At 37.2% G+C, this 25,984-nt stretch overlaps 1 protein-coding gene across 5 annotated transcripts in view; it reads right to left on the bottom strand.

Moving 5' to 3' along the window:
- Positions 1-25,984, bottom strand: part of CPQ (carboxypeptidase Q) — a 624,148-nt gene that overhangs the window by 142,957 nt on the left and 455,207 nt on the right. For 4 of the 5 annotated variants that reach the window (XM_027849956.1, XM_027849958.1, XM_027849960.1 and 1 more), the window contains exon 6: positions 18,882-18,977. The exons of the other annotated variant lie outside the window; for it this stretch is intronic. In XM_027849956.1, the coding sequence (XP_027705757.1) occupies positions 18,882-18,977 (96 nt within the window). The remainder of the gene's footprint in view (positions 1-18,881; positions 18,978-25,984) is intronic. 5 annotated transcript variants of the gene reach the window in all.

Below are 25,984 nucleotides of genomic sequence, written 5' to 3'. Positions count from 1 at the left end.
TTCTTCTTCTTCTTCTTCTTCTTCTTCTTCTTCTTCTTCTTCTTCTTCTTCTTCTTCTTCTTCTTCTTCCTTCTCTCTCCTTCTCTCTCTCCTCTTTCTCTCTTTCTCTACTCTCTTTCTTCTCTTTTCTCTCTCCCTCTCTTCTTTCTCTTCCCACCTCTCTCTCCTATCTCTTCTCTTTTCTTCTCCCCTGACCCTCTCTGTGTATGTCTGTCTGTCTTCCCCTTTCTCAACTAGCTATCTACACCCTTTCTCAACTAGCTATCTACACCCTATAACAGAGAGAACAAAGAGTTGGGAGTCAGAAAATCTGGGTTCATATATCAGCTCTTTCACCAACTACATACATGACCTTAGGCATTTAGCATTTTAGAACTGTTTCATCATCTGTAAATTGAGAAGGTTGCCCTTAGGGAAGACACTTTAAGGTTCCTTCTAGTTATAAATCTATAAAAACAGCTTGATGGCACAAGATAAAGTGCTGGACCTGGAGACAAGAAGACTAGAGTTCAAATCCAGCCTCAGATACTTACTAGATGTGTGATCCTAGGTAAGTCACTTAACCTCTCCCTCAGTTTCTTCATCAGTAAAATGGGGATAATAATAGCACTTACCTCCTTAGGTTGTTGTGTAGATGAAGTAAGATAATATTTGCAAAGTATTTTTTAAACTCTAAATACATATATATACATATATATAATGTATATATGTACATATGTACACACAAACACACAAGTATACATATATATTAAAGACCTATATAAATATATATGTATAAATGTATTTTATAAACCTAGATAGATGCTAGCTATTGTTACCCCTATAATCCCACATTCAATATGAATGTATGAGGCAGTATACTGAGCAAGAACACTGGAGGTAAGAGTTAGAGTGCTTTCCAACTCCATCTTTTCGTCAAGCTGATTCAAATGATTATTTCCCACCATCAGTCGCGGCACATTTTAAGAGGTATTTCACAGAAACAACGAATTTTAAAGTTGGAAGGGACCTTAGCAGCCAACCAGTCCAACCCATATGCAAAAGGAAATCTCACCATAACATCCATGACAAACTTCAGACACCTCCTCTTTATGTTTCCAGTCAGTCTATTCCACTTAGAGATGGCTGAAATTATGAGGAAGTTTTTCTTGCCATAAAACTCAAGTTTGCCTCTTTACAATGTCCACTTACGGCTCCTGGGTCTGCCCTCTGGGGTCAAACAGAATAAATGTAATCCCTCTTACGCATGACAGCCCTTCAAATACTTAACCCCAGGCATGATATCTCCCCTGAATTTCCTCCAGAGTTAATATTTCTAGTTCTTTCAATTAATTCCCATGAGAAGTGGACTCAAGGCCCTTCAACATCCTAGTCTCCCTCCTGTGGAAATTCTCTAGTTTATTAAGGATTTAGATCATGAGTTCACTGTGCTAGGATCATAAATATTTCTCCTGTGAACAGTACTGTGACAACCCTGACACACAGACCATTTACAACTCTATAAACAAACTAGTATAGTCCCTTAATAAAAGGATTTGTTCTGTAAAACTTGGATTCAGTCAAAAAGTCGCACCCAAGGACCTAGAAGACCACATTTGGCCTTGAGGCTGCAGGATCCCCACCCCAGAGCTAGAAAGATCTAAGGTCAAATTGTCCTTCAGACATGTCCTAGATGTGTGATCCTGGGTAACTCACTTAACTTCTCTCTACCTCAGTTTCCACTTGTGTAAAATGGAGATAACAATAGGACCTACTTCACAGGGTTGAGGTTAGAAGAATATAGTATGTGCAAAGTGCTTTATAAACCTTAAAGTGTTATGTCAATTTTAGCTATTATTAATTATGAGTGCTTGGAGTGAAATTTCATACAAAAGCATCCTAGTGCTGGGTATAGAAGAATTCTTGCATGCACAGTGCCTAGTGCAGAATAGAGTTAAATCACCTGTTCACAGGCACAGTACTCAGAAAGCAGTTTTATAAGACAGAAATCTAATCAGAGAAACTAAAGATTACAATCTTTAGATCTCTCTGAGAGCAAAAAGGCTTAGAGCCAACTCAATCCAAGTCACATTTTGCTTGCAATACAGACAAAAGTCAACCAAGGATAAGCTCTGGTTAGTTATCGCTACCTTTGCAGATACCGAACAGAGATAATTAACACAATAATAATCTACAAGGGAAGGATGGTGAAAGCACCATACTTTTTTTTGCACATTTCTGCACCCAAAAGCAAAATGATTAGAATGGTATTCTCTAAATAGAAATAAAATAACAGTTAATAGACCAGAAAAAACTCATTTTTTAAAAGCAAAAGCTCTGGTTATCCCTAAAGATTTACTGTTCCACTTGAAAGTCATTATGGTACAGGATTATTCTCTTTCACATTTCAAATCAGCCAGATGGCCAATGATGTCATATTAAGATAATAAAGAAGTAACTAAGTTGTAGTGAGTAAAGTTGAGGCTACAATGTAATAGGAGCTGCTGGCCTGAAACATGAAAGGAGAGCCCCTTGCAAGCATCTGTATGGCACAACCCAGAAGACATACATTAGCAGAGAACATGGCTAACTATTTAATACTCAAGGTTTTGTGATTAAAAAAAGTCAAGGTTCAGCTAAATTATAGATCTTAGCTGAGCTTCAAGCTTCTTTAAACTTTATAATCCTAGGATTCCAGAAATACATTTGGGAAGGGAGGTAATATGTCATAATAGATAGGCAACCCTTGAAATCAAGGAAGATCTGGGTTTGAGTTTTGCTTCTGACATATACTGTGTAATTAATCATGGGCAATTCACTTAACCTCTTGGTGCTATACACAGATTTCTGAGCCTCCAAGAAACAGATGAGTTATTCACCTGCATCTGTGAAGGGCATTTCTACATTGGGAGTTCCCCTATCACAGTGAAATCATAGCTTAGGACTGACTGGCTAAAAAAGTTGAGGACATCCACAAAATACAAGCCAACCTTGGTGACCCTAGATTGATTGGTTAACCTTGAACCTAATTTGTCCTAAATAGCAAATCAATTCACATGTGCACACCTTGGCATCACAATTTTCTATGAAAACCACTGTAACCTTAAACTTTAAATATTATCTAATTTTTATTGGTAGCATTTTTACATCATGCTCATTTTTAATATATTCCACTCCCTTTTCCTACCTATCCACTTAAACAAGTATTTAAAAAGAAAGAGAGATGGGAAAAAAGCAGTACAGGGAAGCTAACCAAAAATTACAAGGCATTCATTTTCTTCTTCCTAGCACCTCTCCTCATCAACTGATGGGATGGGGAGAACACATTTGGAAGGAAGAATTACAGAAATCAAGCACAATCAAACAAAACAAATTCCCACGTTGGTCACATCTAAAAATGCATTTGTTTCTCTTCAGACTGGTCCGTCATCTTTCTGTGATGAGATGGGCTACTCTCATCTCCATCAGTCCTCTGGAATCACAGTTGATCATTAGGTTGATCAGAATTCTTGTCTTTCAGAATTGTTCATTTTTACAATAATGATGTTAAAGTATAAATTGTTCTGCTGGCTCTGCTCATTTCACTCTGCATCAACTCATACAGTTCTTTCTCTATCTCTTTAAAGCTATCTTTTTTCTTTATTTTTTATAGGTCAATATTACATTCACATACCATATTTCGTTCATCCATTTCCCAATTGATGGGTATCCTTTAGTTTCCAATATTTTTAAAACCACAAAAAGAGCTGCTATAAATATTTATGAGCATACAGAACCTTTTCCACTTTCTTTGCTCTTTTGGGAGATATAGGCCTAGCAATGACACAGTTGATATAGTCAGAAAGCATGTGCTGCCTAGTAACTTTGGGGCCACAATTTCAAATTATGGTTAGACTCTACATGGCTCTACTAACATATATTAATGTGACTGTTTTTCCATAGCCCTTCCAACATTTATGATTTTCCTTTTTTTTTGGTAACCTTTTCTAATATACTGTGTGTGAGATGGAACCTCAGAATGGCTTGAAATTTACATTTTTCTAATTATTAGTGAATTTGGAGCATTTTTTTCATATAACTATTTGGCACAGGTTTCTTCATTGAGAACTGCCAGTTCATATTTTTAAATCATTTATCAAATGGGGAATGGCTCTTATTCTTATAAATTTGAGTTAGTTCTTTACATATCTTTGAAATGAGACTTTTGAAAGAGAAACTTACTGAAAAAGACCTAAACTTGTCCAACTATCTCACCAATGTGGGTCACTAGTTGCCAGGAGAATCAGGTCAGAATAAGTAGATAGATCATTCATCAATTAAATAAATGTTGACTGAATACCTATTATATGTAAGACATTTTGTCTGTCACCATCACTAGGAGTGTTAAAGTCAAGTCAACAAATTCATTTCACCAAATGCTTATTAAGTGGCTACTCTGACCAAGGTTGTCAAATATTCTTCCACCTCTACCACAATGGGACTGAGCTTATTCTTAAATAAAAGACATTCATCAATGAAACCTGGTTCTGTCAATGTGGGAGCTCCCTCAGCAAGGCAGATTACAATTCATCTTAGAGAGTTTTCTGCGGCTCAAAAAAGTTAAGTGATTTGCCTAGGGTTACACAGCTACTGTCAGAGGAGGGAGATTTGAACCCGCTTATTCCTGACTCTAAGTTCACTACTCTATTATGCCATGTTACTTCTCAAATTAAAGAAAATGGATATTGAATTAAGTGCTTTAAAATCTGACCGCTCAAACACTTCCTTAATATGCAAACTTATTCACAACTGCATTGTGTTTATGAGAGATATCCTAAACTCTGTATGTTTTACATTTTCCTCCACCTCCTTCCACATAGACAGAGGCAAAAAAAAAAAAATCTAAAACCAATCTGAGCAGAGTACATTACAAACTTTGGAGAATCAAATGCTAATACTGTACTTGAAAACCAAATACATGAATTTTCTTTTATATTAATGGCTAGTGGTCTCTTCCACCAACACATCTCAAAAATAATAATAAAATCTGTTGTGGCTTATGGGACTATTTTGTATTTTTAAATGTGATACTGCATTTTTCTTTGTCATTATTTACAGTATTTTTATCTATAGGAAGAAGTGGAGAAACCCTAGTAAGAGACAGATTTATGCCCTGATCATACATTTAATGCATGCATTTTAGCCAAAAAAAGAATGAAAAACATTACACAAACTGTTCTATGCTAGGATAAATTAAAGAAAGGGGACCACACTCTTCTTGCATGCTTCCAATGCCTAGGATTGCCCCTTAAATAATTTCTCCTCTGAGGAGTGTACCTCAGGGGGTACAATGAAGTGTTTAAATTCAGAGGCAGACTATTTAAAAAGTAATATGCTTCCAACAAGAAATGGAAATCAGGAATTTCGTTGGAACTATAACTTTGGACTCCAAAGAGCAAGCATGAAGTATATGTTGTTTAATAAAACAATAGTCTTTAAAATAGTTTTAGTGATATCTTTTGTTTTTAGATCACCTATATTTTCCCCTATGTCCTTTCCCTTCCACCTTCTTAGGGAGCCAATCCTTTTAATAAAGTTTTTTTGGGGGGCAGCTAGGTGGCGCAGTAGATAGAGCTCTAGCCTTGGAGTCAGGAGGACCTGAGTTCAAATCCAGCCTCAGACACATGACACTTAATAGCTGTGTGACTCTGGGCAAGTCACTTAACCTCGATTGCCTCACAAAAAAAAAAAAGCAAAAAAAATTTTTTTAATGAAGAAGAGAAAAAAAACTATTAAAACCAAACAATACATCAAAAATGACGTTATATGCCATATTCCATATCTTTGGACCCCATCCTCTGCAGAGAAGTTGGGGAAAGTATCTTCTTTGGGAAGTACATCCCTTCAAAGGGAAAGTATATCCCTTTTTTGGGGCTAGCCTTGGTGCAAAAGCCCCAGAAGTAGTTAAAACAACAAAGTTAGGAGTACCAATCTGTATGGAGAACAGGAAGAATGCTGCAAAGATTTGCACTGAGTGTATGGTATTTATATTTCTGCCACAGCTATTTATTATAAATGTAGGTTACTCTTTCTCTTTCTCTGAGAAGAAAAGATAAAGAGATTTGAGATAGACTTCTCCATACTCTTTTAAGAAGAACTTATGATGGGAGAAAAAAACAGAGAAGTCTCAAACAAATTATATTTTTAATAGGGATATATTGTATGGGAAAAGTGAAGCATTCCCACAAAAAATAAAAATAAAAAGATTCAATGTGGGGGAGGGAGAGAGATCTGAAGTGGTAAATGGGAAAATAGCTTATCAGGAGGTTTTAGAAGAGAAGAATGTCAGGGTTGTTGTGAGGATCAAATGAAATGAAATTTATAAAGCACTTAGTACAGTACCTGGTGCATTCTAGGCCCTTAATAAATGCATGCTACTTTCCCTTCCTCTTAATCAAAAGGGCTTTAAAATTAATAAAACTGAGTGGAGATAAAAGTGTCCAGGTTTATCTATCAAGCTAGATAGCATAAGAGGTATTGATGAATAAAAGAATATTGCAGTTGGAACATCCAAAAGTTTATAAGAGACAGAAATCCAAGAAAGAAGACAATAATAATATCAGATGTTACATGCCTAAGAGGTCCAAAGCTTAGGCAATAAATAAGAGGAATGAAAGTTCCCAAAACAAGAGGACAAGTTCAATTTCACAAGTATCTATGAATCGGTCAGAAGAACCCCATTATTGAAAAATGATATCTCTTATTCAAAAGACCACACAAGCTGCCAAAATGATTTCCTAAAGCATAAGTTACTCTACCACTCAATAAACTCCAGTGACTCCTTATTTCTCACAGAGTCAAATATAAACCTCTCCATTTGGCATTTAAAACCCTTTAAAATTTGGCTCCAACCTACCTTTCTAGTCATACTACATGTTGTTATTGTTGAGTTAGTTCAGTTGTGTCTGACTCTCCATGACCCCATTTGGGGTTTTCTTGGCAAAAATACTGAAGTGGTTTGTCATTTCCTTCTCCAGCTCATTTCACTGATTAGGAAACTGAGGCAAATAGAGTTAAGTGATTTGGCTAGGGTCACACAGCTTGTAAATGTCTGAGGCTGGATTTGAACTCAGGTCCTCCTAACTCCAAAGCCACCACTCTATCCACTGTACCACCTAGCTCCCATAGTACACATTACTTCCCTTAAAACACACCAGAGTCCATGTGAACTGGCTTTCTTGCTGTTCCTCATACACAGCATGTTGTTTCTGTTGCCATTCCCTGTGTATTCATTCCCTCTTCACTCTCCCTCCAGAGTATCCCAAGCTTCCTCCATTCATGCTTCTCATGGTCCTGTCAATGTGGCTTTCTGTCTATTCCTAACACACAAGTCTCCATTAACACACACACCTCCATCTCCCATCTCTGTGTCTTCGCACCAGCTGTCCCTGATGCCTGGAATTCACTTCCTCCTCACTATCATCTCCCTGACTTTCTTTAAGGCTTAGCTCAAGTCACCTTCTGCATGAAGCCTTTCCTGATCCCCTCAACTGATATGTGCGTTCTTGACCTCCTTAAACTACCTTGCATTTATTTCGAATTCCTTCTGTACTTTCTTATAAATGTATACAGTTTCCCCCAATAAGATATATACCTTGAGTGCAGAAACTGCTTCCTTTTCATCTTTGTATTCCCAGAATCTAACACAGTGCCTAGCGTACAACAGATACTTAATAATTTTTGTTAATAAATAATTATGAATAAGAACCTCCAGATTAAAATGTACACTTTTAATATTTGGTTATTTCAGTACAAAAGGAGATCTAGTAGAGGAGAAACATCAAACATTTGTGGACTATAGAAAAGTGGGATGCTTTTGTTGAGGATTATAGAATTACATAGTGAGACCTGGACCCTAAAGCCCAAAGTCGTATAGTCCAAACCACTCATTTCACAGATGAAGAAACTGAGGCTCAGAAAGTTAATGACCCGCCCAAGGTCACAAAAGTAGTAAGTGGCAGAATCAAGATTCAAACCTTAATCCTCAGATTAAAAATACAACATTCTTTCCCCTGCATCAACATTTTCTTCAAGAAGGTAGCTAGGAGTCAGTAGGCATTTCAAGTATCAAATAACATTACAAAAATGGAATTGGTTATATTTTAACAGATAGGAAACAACTAGTTACCAAAGGGGCAATCATTTCCAAAATCAGCTTCTATATATACTGCGATGTGGAATAAATATAAAAATACCTGATTAGAAGAATAACAATGAAAATATATGAGGTTTACCTCAGGCAACCAATCTTTTGAACAAGCTGTCTATGCTGGAAAGTGAATAAAACAACAAACGTCAACACAACTATCAGTTCTTAAGGAAGTTTAACCAGTGTAATTAGAAGCCCAAGAGATGTAGAAACTGTCTCAATTCACAATCTCTTCATCTTCTTGACAAACAGAGAGCTATGGCAGCTAAGGGCAGTATATAAATTTGTCTGTAAAATCTCATAGACTTGACAATTCAACAAGCATGTATTATATATACCTCTATATGCCAGGCGACAACGATGTAAAACCAAAAACTAACTAGGCCTTGCTCTCAAGGAGTTCATTTTCTGCTGGAGAATGGATCACAATGTACATGCATAATACAAAAAAAAATGCATAGTAAAGAAATTTTGAGAATCAGTAGAAATCACTAAGGACTGAGAAGATCAGGAAAGCCCTCCCAAAATTGATTAACAATAGGTGTCTTTATCAAGCACTCATTATGTGAGAGGCACCATAGGAAATGACCCTTGAGCTAGATTTTGAGGAAACTAGAGATCATTAGAAAAATAAGTGAGAAGGGAAAGCATGCCAGGGGAGAGGGACAGCCAATACAAAATCATGGAGGCAGGAGATGAAAGATCTTGCACAGCAAACATTAAGTAAACCAGCAACAGGACAAGTGAAGAGAGAAAAGGCAGAATTCCCCTCTAAACAACTTTAAAATAACTCCTCAAAACAAATTCTGGAGCAATAGAACCACAAAAGGACAGGGTGGAATAATTTTCCAGCCCAAGACAACTTAGAAGGTCAGCAGGAAAGGTCTGTCATATCGGGGAGAGAGTGGAGTACAGTCTAGTTCAAGAAACACCCTGGCAAGATGGCAACAGGCTGCACCTTGGCAAGTCAGCAGCAGGCCTTTGGCACCTGAATTGGCACCAGCAGCTTCTGCAGCTCTCAGTCCACATATGGTAAGGAGGTAGGACGACTGATCAGAAGGAGATTACAGGTATTCCTTTGCTGGCACTGGGCAAAGAACTCTGTTGCATTACTCATATGTGGATCCAGGTTGTAATCCTGGGCCTCAGACCCAGGGTGAGGAGGAGCACCAACACACCAGGGCTTGCAGATGCAGGGAAGCAGAAACCTGGGTCACATTTCTAAGGTGGAAAGGAGTACTTGTGGTCACTCAAAGATGAGACCACAGGCCAGAATAACAGTAAACATACCTCTCCTTATATCATACCATCTTGGAAGAACTGAAAACTTAAAGATATCTAGAACAAACTCTGAAAACAGTTCCACAAAAAACCTGAAGTTTGGGACAGTGCCCCCCTATTCCAAGAGCAAAGCCCAACTTTAACATAAAGTTATGTCAAGAAATAGGTCAAGAAATAGGCTGGAAAAATAGGCAAAACAAAACAAAACAAAAAAAAAAAAACCACCTGCCCATAGAGAGGTACTATGGTGACAGGGAAGATCAAAACACAAACTCAGAAGAAAACAAAGTTAAAAGTGACACATACAAAGCCTCAAAGAAAAATGGGAATTGGTCTCATGCCCAAAAAGAATTCCTGGAAGAACTCAAAAACAATTTTAAAAATCAAAAAAGAGAGGCAGAGGGGAAAATGGGAAAAGAAATGAGTGATGCAAGAAAGTCACAAAAAAAAGCTCAACAGCCTGATAAAAGAGGTACAGCACAGCACAAGGGTCCCAGGGCGGGGGAGGGGGAGGCTCATGGAAACATCTGTGCAACACCAGGTAACTGCGGACACTAGCACAAGAAGCTCGAGACAGTGTCCCTTCCACTCCAGGTGCAGAGCTCAAATTTAAAAGAAAGGTAAAAGGTCAAAAACAACAACAACAAAAGCATCTGACCATAGAAAGTTATTATGGCGACAGGAAACACCAAGACACAAACTCGGAAGAGGACAACAAAGTCAAAATACCTATGGGCAAAACCCCAAAGAAAAATGGGAAGTGGTCTCAAGGCCAGAAAGAACTCATAGAAGAGTTCAAAAAGGAGCTTGAAAATCATATAAGAGAGGTAGAATAAAAAATGGGAAAAGAAATGAAAGTGATGCAAGAGAATTATGAAAAAAGAGTCAATAGCTTGGAAAACTGCTTAAAAAGTAGAACTGGCCAAATGGAAAAGGAGATACAAAAATCCACTGAAGAAAGCAACTCCCTAAAGAGTACAATTGGCCAAATGGAAAAGAAAGTACAAAAGTTAATTGAGGAAATCAATACCTTAAAAGTTAGAATTGGGCAAGTGGAAGCTAATGACTCTATGAGACATCAAGAATCAATCAAACAAATTCAAAAGAATGAAAAAATGGAATAAAATGTAAAATATCTGATGGGAAAAACAAGTAACCTAGAAAATAGATCCAGGAGAGACAATGCCGAATCATTGGACTACCTGAAATCCATATTCAAAAGGAGGTCCTGGATAGTATCTTTCAAGAAATTATCAAGGAAAACTGCCCTGATGTCTTAGAACCTGAGGCATTGAAAGAATCCACTGATTACCTCAGGAAAGAGATTCCAAAATAAAAACTCCAAGGAGCATTATAGTCAAATTTCAGGACTATCAGGTCAAGGAAAAAATGCTACAAGTGGCCAGAAAGAAACAATTCAAATATCAGGGAGTCACAATCTGGATTACACAGGATTTGGCAGCTGCAACACTAAAGAACTGGAGGCCATGGAACATGATATTCTGGAAGGCAAAGGAGCTAGGACTACAACCAAGAATCACCCAGAAAAATAAAGTATAATACATCAAGGGAAAAAATGGTTATTCAATGAAATAGAAAGATTTCAAGCTCTCATAAGGAGAAGACCAGAACTAAACCAAAAATCTGACCTCTGACCAAAAAAGAAACAAGAAAGAAACTAAGGAGGCAAATAGTATATTAGAAAAGTTAGATATAACAGACCTTTGGCATGATTTAGACATAAAGGTTGATACCATAAGGAAATTAGAAGAGCAAGGAACAGTCTACCTGTAAGATCTATGGGGAGGGAAAGAATTCATGACCAGCAAGAGATAGAGAGCATTACAAAATGTAAAATTGATTATTTTGATTATATTAAATTAAAAAGCTTTTATATAAACAAAAGCCAATGCAACCAAGATTGGAAGGAAAGTAGAAAGCTGAGAAACAAATTAAGGCCTCATTTCTCCAACTGAGTCAAATTTATAAGAATACAAGCCATTCCCCAATCGATAAATGGTCAAAGGATGTGAACAGGCAGTTTTCAGATGAAGAAATCAAAGCTATCTATAGGCATATGAAGAAGTGCTCTAAATCACTTTTGATTAAAGAAATGCAAATTAAAACAACTCTGAGGTACCATGTCATACCTATCAGATTGGCTAATATGACAAAAAAGGAAAATGATAAATATTGGAGAAAATGTGGGAAAACTGGGACACTAATGCATTATTGGTAGAGTTGTGAATTGATCTAATCATTCTGGAGAAAAATGTGGAACTATGCCCAAAGGACAAACTATGCATACCCTCTGATATAGCAATATCACTACTGGGTCTGCATCCCAAAGAGGTTATAAAAAAGGAAAAAGAACCCGTATGTACAAAAATATTTATAGCAGTTATTTTTGTGGTGGCAAAGAATTGGAAATTGAGGAGATGCCTATCAATTGGGGAATGGATAAACAAGCTGTGGTATATGAATGTAATGAAATGTTATTGCACAATAGCAAATAATGAACACGTAAATTTCAGAAAAACCTGAAAAGACTTGCATGAACTGTTACAAAGTGAAATGAGCAGAACCAAGAAAACATTGTACACAGTATCAGCAACATTGTATGATGACCATCTATGAATGACTTAGCTCTTCTCAGCAACACAATGATGCAAGGCAAGTACAAAGGTCTCGTGAAGGAAAATGCTGTCCACATCCAGATAAAGAACTGATGGACTTTCAATACAGATAGAAGCATACTTTTGTCCCTTACTTTATCCTTTTTTGTGTGTTTTTTTATTTTGATCTTTACTTCTTTCACAATTGTGACTAATATGGAAATAAGTTTTACATGATAGCACATGAATAACATATATGAAATTGCCTACCATTTTAGGTAGGGGGAGGGGAGGGAAGGAGAGAGGAAAATTTGGAACTCAGAATCTTATAAAAATGAATGCTAACAATTGTCTTCACAAGTAATTGGGAAAAAAATAAAATAGTATTAAAATAAGATGAAAGAAAAAAAGAATGACTTTGAGTGAATAAGTCATTTTGACTATTATAAATACCCAAATTAACTATAAAGGACATATGAAGAAAGGTGCCATGCATTTAGAGAATGAACTGGTAAAAAGAAGTATGTATAGAATAATTTTACATATCTATCTGTGTCAAATGGTAATCATCTCTAGGGAAGGGGGGGAGAAAAAAAAGGAAATTTACAAGATTAGTATATATTTAAAAGGAATAGCAAGTTTTCTGTAATAGATTTGCAGTTTCCTGTGTAATGGTCTTTTTATATTACTGTGTTATGGAAATGCTTGTTTTATTCCTTAAATTAAAAATAAAATAAAATTTTAAAAAATAGCCCTTGCCCTCAAGCTGCTTACATTCTAATGTAAAACAATACATACAAATCAGCATCTACAGAATAGGTGAAAGGCAACTCTGGGCCAAGGAAGGCCACTTGTCTTAAAGCTAGGGATTCTCTGAGTTGAAAGTCAGGAGGAAAAGCATTCAGAAAAACAAAAACAAAAAACAAAGAACACAACCCTGGTGGACAGGGTTAGCTTTAAAATACAGGGAATGATCTGTTTTAGACGGGTAAGCTATGGTAAGGGGCTGGCAATACTTCCCTGTGTAATACTTTGACTACAAAAATAATCGTCATTGCCTTGCAGCAGGGACAGTGGCCTGACATTTCTGCAAGGGAAACTTGGGGCCTCCCAAGAGAAGGGGAAGTGTTGTTTACCTCAAACACATTCATTATCCAATAATGGAAAGTGTGAGGCATTGTATGTCCTCCAGGCAAAACTAATCTGGCAGAAATCTCAAACTGAGTTTACAAAGAATTTCAATGCTTCAAATTCTCTTTGGCCAGGGGACAGATTATCTGACATAGTGGGAGCTTTCCCTGGCCAGGTCACTTCTGTCATCTCACCTACATAAATACTGTTAGGTAGGAGGGAAGATCCTGTATAGTCTATTAAAAATATTTACACCCAGGGGCCTTTTCACATTTATCTTAAAGCCTCAGGGGACTGTTCCTTTAGAAGGAGTCACTGAGTTCATCTTTTTCCAGGGCTAGGACAGAGTTTGTACTGGTGTGATCGCGAAGTCTGTTTTTAAAGTCCCACATCTTGAAGCTTTTGAAATGAAACCCAATCCATGCAGAGTTATGTGCCCAGTGTGGGAAGGAATGTGAGGCTTCAACTCCCAAGACTTTTCCCAGGACCCCCTTTCCCCCAACCTTACCTCCAACCTTCACATTCATCTTTCCATTGGCTTGGTCTAGGCAGTCAACTATCCCAGAAGATGGCTTATTATCTCATTGGAGCTCACTTTCTTTTCACTGACTTATTTAGCAGGGCTTACAAAGCACAGCGTCGGGACATCCTTGTGCACACAAGCATCAACCAAAAAGAAAAATGAGATCTGACAAGAGGGCAAGTGAAATCCATACATCAATCATTTGTTCTATATTTACAGGGTGCATACTATCTGCAACTCAAACAGGTAAATCTGGTGGCACAGCCAGAACCTATTTGGGATTTTGTCAGGCTAAGAAATGAAGGGAATTTTTGGAATGCCAGTCCTATACAGGACACTGACTTATAATTCATTTTGTGCTTTATATATTTCTATATCAAAAAAATGAATTAAGACCATTATGCCTCAGTGAAACATTGCTACTGGATGTCTTTTTAATGCTCTGACCAACCCTGTACCACCACCTTTCCCTCTAGTCCCTCTCCAAGATTTCCCTTTAATGAAGGGTTTGTGAGGCACAGAAAATGAACACAAAAGTATGAGATGGGAGAGACATGTCTAGACAGCAGTTTTTCCAGAAAAAAAAAGATGATGATTAATAGTATTTGCAAAGCATTACAAATATGATCGTATTTGATCCACACAAAAATCCTGGCAAGTTTTTGTTGTTGTTCAGTCATTTCCAGTCAGGTCCTACTCTCCATAACCCCATTTTGGGGTTTTCTTGGCAGAGATATTAGAGTGGTTTGCCATTTCCTTCTTTAGCTCATTTTACAGATGAAGAAATTGAGATAAACAGGGTTAAGTGACTAGCCCAGGGTCACACAGCTAGTATGTGTCTGAGGCCAGCACTCTCTCCACTGCATCACCTAGCTGCCCTCCCTAAGAAGTGGATATTTCTATTTTATAGGTGAGGAAACTGAGGTAGATAGCAGTTAAGTGACTTGCCCAAGGTCACACAAATAGTAAGTGTCTGAGGCACAATTTGAACTCAGGTCTTCCTGACTCCAGATCCACACGCTACTATTCACCGTGCCACTTAGCTGTCTCAATGATCAAAAAGACCTGAGGATTTTAGTGGACTATAAGTTAATATGAATTTGGCCTGCATTAAGATAGCTAAGGAGCTACACTCTGCCTTGGTTATATCACATCTAGATGATGAACAGCTGGAGCTCTGTGTTCAGTTCTGAGCTCCACAGTTTAGAGAGCACATTGATAAGCTAACGAGGGTATAGAGTAAGACAACCAGGATGGTGATGGGCCTTGAGTCCTTGCCATAGGAGTATTGGTGGAAGGAACTGGGGATGCTCAGTAAGAAGAGAATTTTCATGAAGAACATGATTGTTGTTGTTCAGTCATTCGGCTGTTTCCAACTCTTCATGACCCCATGGACCATAGAATGCCAATGCTGTTCACGGAGTTTTCTTGGCAAAGATACTGGAGTGGTTTGCTCTTTCTTTCTCCAGTAGATTAAGGCAAATGAAGGTTAAGTGACTTGCCCAGGGTCACACAGCTAGTATGTGTCTGAGGCCAGATTTGAAATCAGGTCCTTCTGACTCCAGGCTCACTACTGTATCCACTGAGCCACCTGGCTAGAAAGCATGATAACTGTCTTCAAATATTTGAAAGTCTGTCTTGTGAGAAGGGAATGAAGTTCATTCTATTTAACTCCAGAAGGCAAAACCAAGAACAGTAGACAGAAATTGCAAAGAGTCAAACTAAGGCTTGATGTTAAGGTTAAAAAAAAAACAAAACAAAAACTTCCTAATTATTAGAACAATCCATAAGTGGAATGGGCTGCCTTGGACGGTAGTGGGTTCATCTTTTTTGGAGGTCTTCAAGTAGAGTTAATAGCTGTCTTCAGATGTTTAAAGGTTTGTCATATAAAAAGGGAGATTAGACTTAGTCCATTTTGCCCTAAGAGGAAGAAAGAACCATGAATGCTGGATGGAGTGGCAAAGAGAAATTTAGGTATTGATGTCAGGAAAAAACTCTTAACAATGAAAGGTATCCCAAAGTGGAATTAACTGCATCAGGAGGTTATGGGTTCTTTCTCTTTAGATGCCTCTAGGTAGAAACTGGATGACAATATACCATGTATATTATATATTGGCAGCTAGGTGGCACAGTGGATAGAGCACACAAATTGGAGTAAGGAAGACCTGTGTTCAAATCCAGTCTCAGACACTTACTGGCTGTGCGTCCCTAGGTAAATCATTTAACCTCTGTTTGTCTCAGTTTCTTCATCTGTAAAATAGGGATAATAATAGTACCTACCTTACACTTAGCACAGTGGTTGACACAAAGTAAGCACTACATGTTAGCCATTATTTATTATTATTATCATTAGTTCTTTTTTGAATAGAGGTTGGATCAGACAACCATTCAGGTCCCTTATCCACTGATCATTCTGTGGTTCTGTAAGCCTACAATAACATCTTTGATCATTTAGGCTCCTGTTTATGTTACCCAACTCTCTACCACTGGTTTCAGTTTCCAAAGGGAAGAAGTAGCAAGTACTAGAAAGACTAAGCCTGGGTTGCCTACATAGGTAAATTTTTTTAATAGCTAAGTTTTCTTTTTACATCATCTTTATTTCCATGTATATCCCACCTTGTCCCCACCCCAGAGAGCCATGTCTTGTAACAACCACAACCACAACAAGAAAAAAAAAACTAAAATAAAGAGGAAAAAAAGCTCAGCAAAACTAATTAAGACATTAGCCAAGTGTGACAGTAGACAAAACATTACATCCTCATAGTTTCCCTTAGCTCTGCACTAAAGGAAGAGAAATGGATTTTCTCATCTCTACCTCAGGGCCAAGCTTTCTCACAGTTTGTGTGACTATTTTTAAGAAATGGGGCAAGAAAATGAGAGAGGTGCAGAGGGGAATAGGGAAAGGGAAGTCAGGGCAAAAAGAATGAATTGCTAGGCTGGACTAGTTAGAGCTGATCTCTCAGGTGATCAGGAATTAAATGTCACAGGGTCTTGCTGGTACACAGCAACAGCAGTGATAAGACAGAAATGTTCAGTCTAGCAAATCATTAACTCTGACCAGAAAAGTCAGAGCAAACAGAGCAGGGGAACCTTCCTGTCATTCTGAGTTGTTTAATCTCTGCTTGTGGTTAGGGGGACTTAGGTCCAGCAAAATTTAAGATGAACCCCTAAAATCAGCTGGCCTGAAGCCAATTCAACAAAAAACCAAAATGCAATGTCTAAAATACCTTTGTGTTTCATATGGCTTAGAAAAAAAAAAACAAATCAGCAAATAATTCCATCAAGTTTGCTGTGAGAAATAATAAAATGTGTATAATCACTTTTATTGTCAGGAATAAACATGGGGGACAAAAACTCATGGCAAGATGAAAGAAGTTGGTGCAAATACAGACCACATCCTAAAATGAGATTTGTTTTAAAGGAAACAGTTTATAGGCCACACTTTAAAATCACACCAATTACAAGCAGATATCAAGTTTTATAAAATCTGGATCCAGGAAGAAAAAATGCATGTGACCTATATTTGAACCAATATGGTAATGTGTGTAAAGGCTTTGAATTCTTCTAAGGAAAGACAATTTTTAAAAATACTACAGAATTACTATATAGCATGTAAAGTTAACCATTCAACCTAACATGAATAGACTAGCAGGCTATATGTAGATGAAGCAATAACATGCAGATGGAGGGAAGTCTATAGTAGTCAACCTACGAATTCTTATTTGGTTCAAGAGTAGAATAGGAGGAATTAATATTTATAATAGTAACAACTAGCCTTTATACAGTTTCTTTAAAGTTTGGAAAGTACTCTATATCTAATTTGATTCTCACCAAGGCCTTGGGAGAGATGTGCTGTTATTATCCCTAATTACAGATAAGGAAATGGAGGTGGACTTCTAGAGGTTAAGAGACTTAAAAGCAAGAAAGAAAAAATAAAATAAAAGCCCTGGAACAAAGACTTAGGAGAGTGGTAATGGCGGTGCATGGATAGTGTTCCAGGCTTAGAGTCAGGAAGACTCATCTTCCTGAGTTCAAATCTAGCCTCTTAATCTAGCCCCATTTCTAGCCACTTACTAGCTGTGTGACCCTGGGCAAGTCACTTAACTCTGTTTGCCTTAGTTTTCTGATCTGTAAAATGAGCTGGAGAAGGAAATGGCAAACCATACCAGTAGCTTTGACTTTGGCATAACTAAACAACAACAACAACAACAACAACAACAACAACAACAACAACAACAACAACAACAACAGAAACTTTCCCAAGAAATGGATTCCCTGACGATCAGAATAGACAGTTAGCATATATCTGGGGCTGGATTTGAATTCAGATCTTTCTGATTCCAGGAACAGCACTCTATTCACTATGCCACCTAGCTGTCCTTATCATTCTCCTAAGTCTTTCTTCCACAGTTTTCATTTCATTTTTCTCTCTTGCTTCATTTCTTCTAAGTATTCTTGCAGTCCTTGTGGAAAACACATATTTTTTTCCTTTGAATCTCTTTTTTGCATTTGTCACAGAGCTACTCCTTATGTGTGGGAATCTCTACAATTACAGTAATTTTTTATATTGAATAGTACTTTCTTTTATTTACTCGTCTCTCCAGCTTTAGTTTTGAATTTGGGTTTTGTCCTGGGGCCAGGCTCCTACTCCTGATGGACTTTGTAGTGAGGTAGTTGGCCCTGCTGAGCTTCCTCTTCAGTCATCTAGGTTCCTGAGCTGATCTCCATTTTCTGGGGTTAGTGTCCCATGGATCTTTGAGATCCACAGTGCTAGACCTTCAGGGCCTTCTCTGGCATCTCCAGAAGACCTAAGGACCCCTGGACTTGAGCTGTCCTGGTCTGAAAGTTGTGGTCTGGGTCTGGGAGCGGTGGTACCGCCCACTGCTCACTGCTCATTGCCTCTGTATGGAACTTTTTGATAACTCTAGAGTTTTTTTGGGGGGAGCCCTCTGCAATTAGTGCTCTCTTCCTTCCCAACACAGAAGCTTGTAGACTATGAGAGTCCTTGGCCTAACTTTGGGCATGGTAGGAGGCTGCTCTGCCATGGCTTGTGCTAATAGGACTCCTTTCTTTTTATTCTGGGGCCTCTAATTGAATTCTTATGCAATTCCAAGAAGGAAGATGTCACTTACTGTAGGTCTTCATTGAATTTCTTGATAATTACCTGGTCTGGCACGAAGTTTATGGTTTTGTTGGAGTAGGTATGTGAGAGATGAGCAGTTTGCCTCCCATTCAGAAAGCCATCTTGGCCAAAAGCTTCCTATTTTTAAAAAAAATTATTATTCACAGATGATGAATCCGGGTCTCAGAAAGTTACTTTCCACGGTCGCAGAGCTAATAAATATTTGAGATGTGCCTCAAACCAGATCTTCTGATGTCAAGTTCATTGTTCTTTACAATACACCAAAATGCTAGAAATAGGTATCTGTCATTAGACTGAGAAGATAGAGGTAAAACATTAAAGTTTAGGAAAAATTTAACAATTTAAGCCAACTGTTGTGGGTCTGCAGAGCTAATAAGGGGTAAAGGTGAATAGCTTCTATAACTTATTCTTTCTTTTTAACATTCATTTTTTTTTAAAAAATTGAGTTTTAAATTCTCTCCTTTCCATCCCTCCACCACCCATTGAGAAGACAAGCAATATGATATCAATTATACATGTGAAGTCATGTTAAATATATTTCCATAGTAGCCGTGTTGCAACAACAAGAAGAAGCAAGAAAATGAAAAAAACATACTTCAATTTGTATTCAGAGTTCATCAGTTCTCTCTCTAAAGAGAAGATGAGAAATCTAATGATCAAAGTGATCTGGTAAAATGTTTTAAACTCTCTAAGACTGGACAATGATTGAGACTGACAATAGAAATAATTTCCTTCCATAGACTTTACACCTTCCTCAAAGTTGAAAGAAGCATCATCACAGGTGGCATAAGGAAATGGAGGGAAAGCTGAAAGGGGCAAAATCGTGACCAGACCCTCATTCCAGCTTTATCTACAAGAATCTGTTACAAGTAAAGACATCTAAGGAGGAAACCTGTTCTAAGAAATATGGTAAATGGCAAAGAGGATGAGAAGTTTTAAAAACGTATAGGGCAGAAATCCAAAACAGCCTGGTGAACAGTGGCCTTGAATAATGGGATGTGATAGTCATAATAAGAATGGTGCTCCCAGGTTCAGAATGCTCCAAGATGAAATAAAGCACAGTATTCCAGACAAAAACAAAACAAAAAAAGATCTAAATTAAGGCCAACCTGAAGGCACATTCTCCTAGTATTAGACTGACCTAAAGTAGAAGGTGTTGGCAGACATCAGAATACATATATACCCCAAAGCCTCAACGCATATGGAAATAAATTAGTACTGAGATGATGGAACCATTGATTTCAGCTTCCCAGCTTTTCTTGGCTTGATTCATTCCTTTAGTTGCTTAAATTATTTCTGCTTAAAAACAAATCAATAGTACAAAGAGTCAAATTGTTCAGAACAGATAAGTTTCCCTTTAAAGTCTTAAAATAGCAATTTCTGCTTAAAAGATTGAAAAAACAAAGAGGATCTAATAATTCCCTCATGTCCAAGGGCTTCCCTGTGGGACCTTGGGAAGCAGTTCACCAGTTTGTTCTCATTCCCACCTGTGTTTGGGAAGCATGCATAAAGAACAGAGCTTAGACTTTGTTGAGCCTTGAACCATTAACACCGTGGGTCAACTGACTAATCCTGAAAAAAAAAAAAAACAGTATTTCTCCTTTTATAACTCAAATGACCATAGATATATAGCGGGAAGGGTCCTTATAGTCATATGGTATAAACCCTTCATGTAAAAAAATACAATAAATGTTTATTATTTCTCCTTCCCATTGTCTCCCCCCGCCCCCATCCCCATAAGATAATCTTTTTAAAAAATCAAAACCCTCACATAGTCCAGCAGAAGAAATCACCACCTTGGTTGTATTGAAATATGTATACCTCATTCTGGATTTTAAGTCCATGACTTCTTTAGCAATAGGTAGGTAGCATGATTCATCTTCAGACCTCTGGGCTCATGGCTTATCATGGTGTTAATCAGACTTCTAAAGTCTTTCAAAGTTTATTTTTTCTTTTTAATGTTGTTGTCATTGTGTAAATTGTTTTCCTAGTTCTTTTTACTTCACTTTGCATCAGATCATAGAGGTTTTCTTAGTTTTTTCTGAAACTGCCCATTTTATTGTGTGTAGTGTATGTGTGTATGTGTGTGTGTGTGTGAATAAAAATTCCATTACATTCCTATGCCATGGTTTGTTTAGCTATTCCCATGTATGCTTAGTCTCTAGTTTGGGGCTACTACAAAAAGAGTGGCAATAAATATTCTTATACATAAAGATTTTTAGCCTCTTTCTTTGATCTCTTTTGAGGTATAGGTTATATACTTGAAGTAAAGAACATGCAAATCAGTAACTTTTGTAGCATTGTTACAATTGCTTTAGAGTAACTGGAACAAATTCACAGTTCCACCAACAGTGTATCAGTGTGTCTATTTTCTTCCAATATTTGTCGTAGTCTTCTTTTGTCAGCTTTGCCAATCTGATGAGAAGGAGGTGGAACCTCAGAGCTGTTTTAATTTGTATTTCTCTAATTATTAGTGATCTAGAGCATTTTCTTGATATGGACAGTGATAGTTTGAATGTCTTCCTTTGAGATGTGCCTTTTTGAATTCACTAACCATTTATGTATTTGGGAATGGTCCCTCAACTTCTCATTTTATAGAAGACAAGACTTAGTCCCAGAGGCTCAAAGTCACAAAAGTATTAAACAGCAAAACAAGATTTGAGCCTAAGTTCTTCTTGATGTCAAATTCAGCATTCTTTCTATTGTCCGTCCCATGTTAATATTATGGGCACCGTTTATTAAAAAACTATAGTAGCCACTTAATAAATGCTTATTACATGAATGGACAGATAAACAAATGAATGAATGAACCATTACAGTTTTCTGCAACTACTTCACTATGGCTGGTAAACTAATGTTATTTCATCCTGCTTAAATTTCCAAGTATGAAAATCAATGTATGTTTTACTGCAAGCAATAACTTTTTTCATGTCTGAAAAAATACAATCAACAATCATAATAATAGCTAGCATTTACAATTTTAATGATAATAATAAGGGCTAATAATAATTTGATAGCTAACATTTAGATTTTTTCTATTTAAAATTTATATTTTATTAAAGTTTAAAAATTATAACCAGACAATATGGACAAAGTAAACAATAATATAACCTGACTATACTTTTTTTTTTATTCACTGATTTTCACTACTATAACAAAGGGTTATTCTCGTCTAATTTTAAAGTTGTCCTGTTAAGCTGTCATCTTGGGATTCTTTAACAAGTTAAGCCCTCAGTATTTAGAGTTTCTTCTGAGAAACATTAATATGTTGTACTGGGAACATTCATATTTTATTCAGGAAACATTCATGTTTTGTACAGGATATATAAATCTGAGACAAGATACTTGGGCACACAACCATAGCTGCAATACTTTCCAAGCTGCTTTGTGGCAATTAATACCTATTGTGTTTCAAACATTACACCAGGCACTTTTTAAGAAATTTGATCCTCACAACAGTGGGAGGTAAGTGTTATTATCACATCCATTTTACAGGTGCAGAAACTGAGGCAAACAGAGGTTAAGTCATTTGCCCAAGCTAGTAAGTATCTGAGGCTGGATTTGAAATTGTCTTCCTGACTTCAGGACTTTTTTCCATATGTGCCACTATAATAAACTTTTGTTTTAAGAATAAAAACATCATAGGCTCAAATCAAAACTACACTCTGGCTATGTTGTTTTTTTTTTTAATCACAATCCATTTGAAGAATTTGGACTCATCTTCCCCTTTTTTGCAACAGATCTTGTTTTGGCTGCTTACAAGCAGTCAAAAAATCTTTCTAAAGCCCATGTCAAATAACTTCAGGCTTATGCTATCATGGTAGGCTAATCATATTCTCTCATTAATGAGTTAGAGTTGCTGTTCATTTTTTTTTTTTAGACCTGCCCCCTTTTAAAGGTTGGACTATGGGCCAGGAGGCAAATAGTATACTCTCCCTATCAGACTTATTTATTCTTTTTCCCTAAGTAGTACCTATTGTATGCTCTCCAAGTGTTCTTGTTATCATCAGATACCACAGGGGACATGGGATGACCCTGGCATGCAGAGGTCTAACTGGAAAACACCACAATGCTTCCACTCACAGAGTCCTGATGCCAAGAAATAAGCAACACAGAAAACTAATGTGTAAAAAGTCCACATGAAGTGAAAGACTGCGTATCTTGTAATGAAAGCCCCCTGATTCCAGAACCAGCTGCTAAATGCATTGGTATGGTTTGTTCCTGCTTAGAGATTGAGAGACATCTATTCAAACAAATAAACATTTGGAAAGAGGAGGAAAAAAAAAAGACAAAGGTGGATATGGAGGAAATGAGAGGGCTTTTTAAAGTCTTGGGCTAGATTTGCTTTCCCTTGATTTCCTTTCTTCATAAAGAGTATTTCATGCCTTTTCTGTAATTTCATAAGGTTCTTTCTATATACTGAGAAGCTAAAATAAAAAAGGATCTCTGATACCATGTACTCAACTTAGGTACCATGAGGGAGGGTTTCCAGTGCTGTGCATCAGGAATACAGCCACTGTATTTACATTTTAATAAGTATTTTTGCTTTTATTACATTTCTTGTTTATACCCACAGTTCCCAGGAAAGGACCTGTGATAACCCAACCAGCTCATACAGAGTAGGATCAGATGCATTTAAATGAACTGCAATTTCCAACCAAGGAATCTAACTTGGAACCTTCAAAAAGGACAAATATTTTGAAAGTGACAGGTGTGTTCTGGGACAAATTTATTCTTATTGTTCTGCTTAGGACTATGTCCTAAGCAATTCCTGTTGTCCTATTTACTAAAAATAAAATATGCAATGGGATAACTTCTTTTCTCCAAGAGATCAGAAAACCAATTACAGGCTCTTTCTTCCCTTTCTGCACAAATAAGCAAAACTAAGTATTAAGGATATCTTTTTGAGGGGAGAGAAAGGGACAGAAATGTGATCTCAACTGTGTAAGGAACTCCTAGTGTGGAACTCCTTTTACCAATGCAGATGGACATTCATCTATAACCTATAATCTTAAAGACTTGCCCAAAACAGAGGTTTCAAAGTGGTAGAGTGTGGGAGGTAGACTAAGCATGGGGAATACTCCTGAGTAAGGCTGAACCAGATTAAAATGTAATTGAGAAATATTTAACAAAATAAATAAAAATACAATAGAACATAGATAATGTTCATATGTGGTTTTCTAAGTCAATGTGGGTTCATAAAAGCCATTATAGATAGCTTAATGGCCCTATTTCTATTTGAGTTTGATACCACTACATTTCTATTTGAGTTTTGATACCATTAGTCTACATGCACAGGGAGATAAGTGAAGAGCTCCTGGTCAAATTCCCAATAGACGTCGGTAGTAAAATTCAAATTGCAGGTCTTCCTGACCCAAGCTTGTCTGATCTCCACTATGCTCTGCTGTCACTAATTCAGGGGCTGGGTCAGGGACCCCTTTCTCAGAATAATACTTTTAAATACATAAAATAAAATATACTACATTAAAAAGAATTGAAATGCAGTTATCAAAATGCTAAAAAAAAATTCATGGATGCCCGGTGAAAACCCTTACATATAAGAGTAAAGAAATCTACTCAAATGGCAATAGCATCTGAGGTTATTTTTTCTACCTTTTCCTTGTATTCCTTGCACAAAGTATATCAATCTTCTCTTTTCAAATCTTCTTCCTTACTTTGCCTGAAATTATTGTACTCTATGTTCTCTCACTTTCTCACTGACATGAATGAACATTTCCACTGTAATTTCAGCTCAGGGCCATCAGGTCCACGGATGTCTTTGGGGAGGACAATGCCAGCTGACATCAACTGCCTTCTATAGGAGAAATTAAAAAAAAAATCTCCTGACCAAAAGAAAAGGTCTGTCAGAGTATGCCTCCTCACTTGGTTATGGTTAGCCCTCATTACCAAACTCATCTTGTGCTTGGGTTCAGGGCTCTGTATCCAGTAGAAAGCACCAAGGACAGCTGTGTTTACTGTCATGCAGTTTACGCTACTTCACTAAGTACAGCTCGGGGAAAGGGATGAATTTGGGGAACACATTCAACACGTGTGCAGCACTGAGTGCATATAAGGTAAAGCTGCACTAATTAGAACTGGGGAGAGGAAGGATGTGGGAGACCAGGAAGGAGCCAGGCAGAAACTACTCAAAAGGCTGAGTTCTAGAAGATTTTTAAAGAAATTCAGCTTCATCACTTTGAAGTGGCTGCAGTCCCAGAGTCGCAGAGAAGGGACCTTGAGTGGATAAGAATCACTTGTAATTAGTAGCAGCCAAGTGTATACAAACAATTGATATGTTAAAGCTCTTGACAACAAGTTTGTCTTCTAAGCAAATTAAACATCCTCTTGAAATCTTGTTTACACTATGAGCTGTTAGCTCTGGAAAATCTTTCTTCAGAGGCCGCACAGAGGTAAATGGAGGTTGAATGCAGAAAGTTTTCCTGGGAATGTGTGCGTTTCTATATCTAATGTATACACATACATATGTGTGTATATAGAGAGAGAGAAATCTATTTTTACATATCAATAGCTATCTATAGTTACATACACATATACACATATCGAGAGCGGGGAGAGAGAGGAGGAGAGAATCTTTCTTGACCTCCCCAGACACTAGTGACTCCCTCCAAATATACTTTGTATATATTTGGCATTTAGTTAGATATGAACACTTTGTTTCCCCTGATAGAATGTAAGGTCTATGAAGAAAGGGCATGTTCCACTTTTATCTCTGTATTCCTAACACTTGGCACAGAGTTGCTTAATGAATGTTTACTGATTGATTCCCCACTCTCCAACTCAATTCTATAACTAATATGTAACACTCAACTCAATTCAACAAACATTAATTGTCTCCCTCATGCCAACCAATCTGCAGAGTGCTAGAGAAAATAAGACAAAAACTGTTTTTAGTTCCTGTCCTCAAGGAGTGTACATTCTGACAGCACTAAGTTAAAAAAATTTTTTTAATGGTTTCAAATGAGGAGGAAAGTCAGAATAACTTCCCATGGAACCTAAGATTCTAAATGCAATTTCATTTTAAAAACCAGGAACCCATTCTAAGAGTTGCTTCCCTTATGCCAAAGAATTTCTTACATTTGTAGTAGGAAGTATATATGCAGACA

Source organism: Vombatus ursinus, unplaced genomic scaffold, assembly GCF_900497805.2.
Source record: "Vombatus ursinus unplaced genomic scaffold, bare-nosed wombat genome assembly UNPS02008961.1, whole genome shotgun sequence".
In the NCBI taxonomy this organism is placed as follows: domain Eukaryota; kingdom Metazoa; phylum Chordata; class Mammalia; order Diprotodontia; family Vombatidae; genus Vombatus; species Vombatus ursinus.
The sequence above is the reverse complement of the archived record's forward strand: the minus strand, read 5'-3'. Positions and strand labels throughout refer to the sequence as shown.